Source organism: Geospiza fortis, unplaced genomic scaffold (genome assembly GCF_000277835.1).
Source record: "Geospiza fortis unplaced genomic scaffold, GeoFor_1.0 scaffold599, whole genome shotgun sequence".
Lineage (NCBI taxonomy): Eukaryota > Metazoa > Chordata > Aves > Passeriformes > Thraupidae > Geospiza > Geospiza fortis.
Window position 1 is genome coordinate 178023 of NW_005054605.1, and position 3910 is coordinate 181932.

At 63.9% G+C, this 3910-nt stretch overlaps 1 protein-coding gene across 1 annotated transcript in view; it reads right to left on the reverse strand.

Annotated features, from left to right (window-relative positions):
* Positions 1–3910, reverse strand: part of LOC102033025 (adenylate cyclase type 6) — a 23320-nt gene that overhangs the window by 18391 nt on the left and 1019 nt on the right. The window contains 9 exon segments of the mRNA XM_031064561.1: positions 1–2; positions 5–122; positions 198–285; positions 362–459; positions 1129–1276; positions 1379–1404; positions 1862–1990; positions 2071–2212; positions 2357–2515. The exon segment at positions 1–2 is cut by the window's left edge and continues 141 nt beyond it. Coding sequence (XP_030920421.1) covers positions 1–2; positions 5–122; positions 198–285; positions 362–459; positions 1129–1276; positions 1379–1404; positions 1862–1990; positions 2071–2212; positions 2357–2515 — 910 coding nt within the window.

Below are 3910 nucleotides of genomic sequence, written 5' to 3' on the forward strand. Positions count from 1 at the left end.
CCTACCATGTTGACGAAGGCAGCGACGAAGACGAGGAGGATGGTGAAGACGGCGATGCCGGTGCTGCGGGCACGGGACTGGACGATGCCACGCGAGAGCTGCTGCAGGGCGCTGGGGAAGAGCTGGGGGGGCACCAAGGAGCCTGTCAGGCATGGCTGAGCCCCCCAAAAACCCTCACCCAGCCCTCAGGTACTCACAGTGACGCAGGAGTAGATGGCACAGATGAAGAGGATGGCAGCAAGGAGGATGAAGATGCTGACGTAGACCCCGAGCATCAGCGAGGAGCTGGGGAGAGGTGGGAGGTGAGTGATGGGGTTGGGGGGGGTCACAGCTGGGATTTTGGGGGGGCTGCAGCACTTACTGGGGGAACACCAGGATCTGGAGGCAGCAGATGAAGCAGAAGACGAGGAGGGTACAGGCCACGTAGCCACCAAAACGGTCATCGACCTTCTTGGAGTACTGAGGAGACAGGGGGAGGTGGGATGGTTGGATGGAGAGAGGGGGGACCCCAAGAACCCCAGGGGGATCCCAGGGGAAGAATGGAGGTGGGAATGAGGGGACACTCATGAATAAAGTGGAGGGGAATGGGGGGAACCTGGGGGACAGGATGGAGGGAAATGGGAGAACCCCAAGGGATGCAGATGAAGGGGGACTGGGAACATCCCAGAGGATGGGATACAGGGGGACAGGGGCAGCCCCAAAGGGTGGGATAGAGGGCAATGGGGAACCCCAGGGGATGCTAGAAATGGGATGGAGAGAAAGGAGGGGTGGCCCAGAGGGTGGAGAAAAGGGGGATAGGAACACCCTGGGGCATGGGATGGGGGGGACTCCAGGGATGCAGGGAATGGGATGTAGGGAGGGGATCTCAGGGGATAGGAAGGGACAGGGGGGACCCCAGAAGATGGAATGGTGGGGGATGAGAGGACCCCAGGGGATGGGAGGGGACAGGGGGGACCCCAGGGGATGAGGCTGAGAAGGTGGAGACACCACAAAACCAGCACAGAGAAGACCCCAAGGGATGGAGGAGAGAAGGGAGGACAAAGATGCTGATGGGGCCAGGGCAGAGGGGACTTCGAGAGACAAATGGAATGGTGGGTCCAGAACAAAGAGAACAGAGGGCCCCCCAACCTTCTTCTCCAGCTCAGGGGTCTGGAAGGTGAGCAGGAACTTCTTGACGTGGTCCTTGCGGAGCTGGTCGATGCTGCGGGCGTCGATGGCCCGGCTCAGGAACTCATCCACCTCATCCTCAGGGTTCAGGGCCTCCTGGGCACCACGGCTGGGGAATGGGGGGGGTCAGGACCCTCCCAGGCCCCCAGCTCTGCCCCAGGGAGGGGCTGGTCACACCCCCCCCCCAGCAGCCCCGCATGGGAACACTTACTTGTCCTTGCTGGAGTCATCGATGCCCTGGGAGATACAAGGGAGGTGTCAGAGACATTGGCACGGATGGGGGCAGCCCTCATGAGTGACAAGGACATGGGACACCACCCCAGGGTGACCCAGGATGGGGGACAGAGCTCCAGGGGTAAATAGGGCAGAAGTGCCCAATGGTTTTTGGCAAGGACAAGAGGACCCCAGGGGTCTGCAAGGGAGGAGGGAGGGGTCTGGGGGGGTTGTCTAACACCACTGAGGATGGGAGACCCCTGAGGATGCCCAGGACTGGTGAGAACAAGGAGCATCTCCAAGGTCTGCTGAGCACCAGGGGCCACCCAGGAACTCCCTGAGGCCCGCGGGCAGCGGAGGAAGCCACGAGGGCTGCGGGCAGGGCTGGGGAAGCCACCAACAGCCACGGAAGGGCAGCAAGGGGCTGATAGCACCGTGGTGAGGGACCCCCGTGCCCTTCCCTCTGCCCAGAGCTGCTCACCATCTGCCGGAAGGCCTTGGAGTCCTTGGTGCGGGAGAAGGAGCGCTCGGGCACCCAGCGCGGCACCAGCCCCTCGGTGGAGTTGGCACGAGTGCGCTGCAGCTTGGCCAGGATGGCTTTCTCCTCCTTCTGCAGGGCGACACGGCCGTGAGGGGGTGACCCGAGCTTTCCCACGCCCCTGCTGCCCCCTCAGACCACCCCCAACTGACGCGTTTCTGGCTGCAGCCGACGATGAGGAAGGTCTCGATGTTGTGCTCCTTGAGGTAAGCGTTGCGCTCGCCCCCGTGGCCCGGCTCCACCTCGTAGTCCCCGTTCAGGTACTGCAGCGTGGCCCAGGTGATGTGGATGCGCCTGGGGATGAGGAAGATGAAGGTGCTGAGCCCTCCCTGCCCAGCACCCCCTACGCAGCCCCCAGCCCAGCCCCTCCAGCCCGGCTCACCCGGGCCCCGCCCCCCCCTACGCGGCCCCCACCCCAGCCCCTCCAGCCCGGCTCACCCGGCTTTGCCGCCCGCTTCCATGTGGTTGGCCAGGGTGACATCGTTGGACCAGACGTCGAACTGCCACTTGCGCAGCCCCAGCACGCCGCAGTGAACCCGCCCGCTGTGGATGCCCACGCGCATGTTCACGTTCACCCCCGTCACCTCTCGCACCAGCCTGCGGATGGGACCAGCACTGTGTCACCGCCCAGGCGCCCCATGGCACCCTCTATGGCACCCTCAAGCACCCCACAGCGCCCTCAAGCACCCTATAGTACCCTCAAGTACCCCATGGCACCCTCAAGAACCCTATGGCACCCCCAAGCACCCCATGGCACCCACAAGCACCCCATGGCACCCTCAAGCACCCTACAGTAGCCTCACGCGCCCCGCACCCCATGGCACCCTCAAGTACCCCATGGCACCCTCAAGAACCCTATGGCACCCCCAAGCACCCCATGGCACCCACAAGCACCCCATGGCACCCTCAAGCACCCTACAGTACCCTCAAGCACCTCATGACACCCCCAGGCACCCCATGTCACCCCCAAGCACCCCCTGGCACCCTCAAGTACCCCATGGCACCCACAAACACCCCATGGCACCCCCAAGCATCCCACGGCACCCTCAAGCACTCCATGGCACCCCCAAGCACCCCATGGCACCCACAAGCACCCTATGACACCCTCAAGCACCCCATGCCACCCTCCATGGCACCGTGTCACCCCCAAGCACCCCATGGCACCCTCTATAACACCCTCAAGTACCCCATGGCATCCTCAAGCACCCCATGGCACCCTACAACACCCTCAAGTACCCCATGGCATCCTCAAGCACCCCTGGCACCCTACAACACCCTCAAGCACCCTATGGCACCCTCCATGGCACCCCCAAGCACTCTATGGCATCCTCAAGCACCCCATGGCACCCCCAAGCACCCCATGGCACCCCTATGCCCTGTGACCCAGACTGGTGAGTACTGGGAATGTGCCAGCACCAGGAATGGGACCTGTCCCCCCAAGCTGTGGTGGCATCAGGGACACACCAGTACCAGACACAACTCCTCAGGGTTGTGGTGGCACTTGGGACATGCCAGCCCAGGAGATGCCATCCCCCACACTGTGATGGCATTGGGGACACACCAGCACCAGGGTTGGATGCAGCCCCCCAAATTGTGGTGGCACCGGAGATGTGCCAGCCCAGGGCATGGGCACAGCGGGGTCAGGCACCAGAGATGTGCCAGCCCAGGGAATGGGCACAGCGGGGTCAGGCACCAGAGATGTGCCAGCCCAGGGGATGGGCACAGCAGGGTCAGGCACACCCAGCAAATTGTGGTGGCACCAGAGATGTGCCAGCCCAGGGGATGGGCACAGCAGGGTCAGGAGCAGCCCCCCAAGCTGTGGTGGCACTGGGGATGGGCATAGCAGGGTCAGGAGCAGCCCCACGAGCTGTGTTGGCACTGGAGATGTGCCAGCCATGGGGATGGGCACAGCAGGGTCAGCAGCAGCCCCCCAAGCTGTGCCAGCCCAGGGGATGGGCACAGCGGGGGCAGGAGCAGCCCCCCCACCTGTGG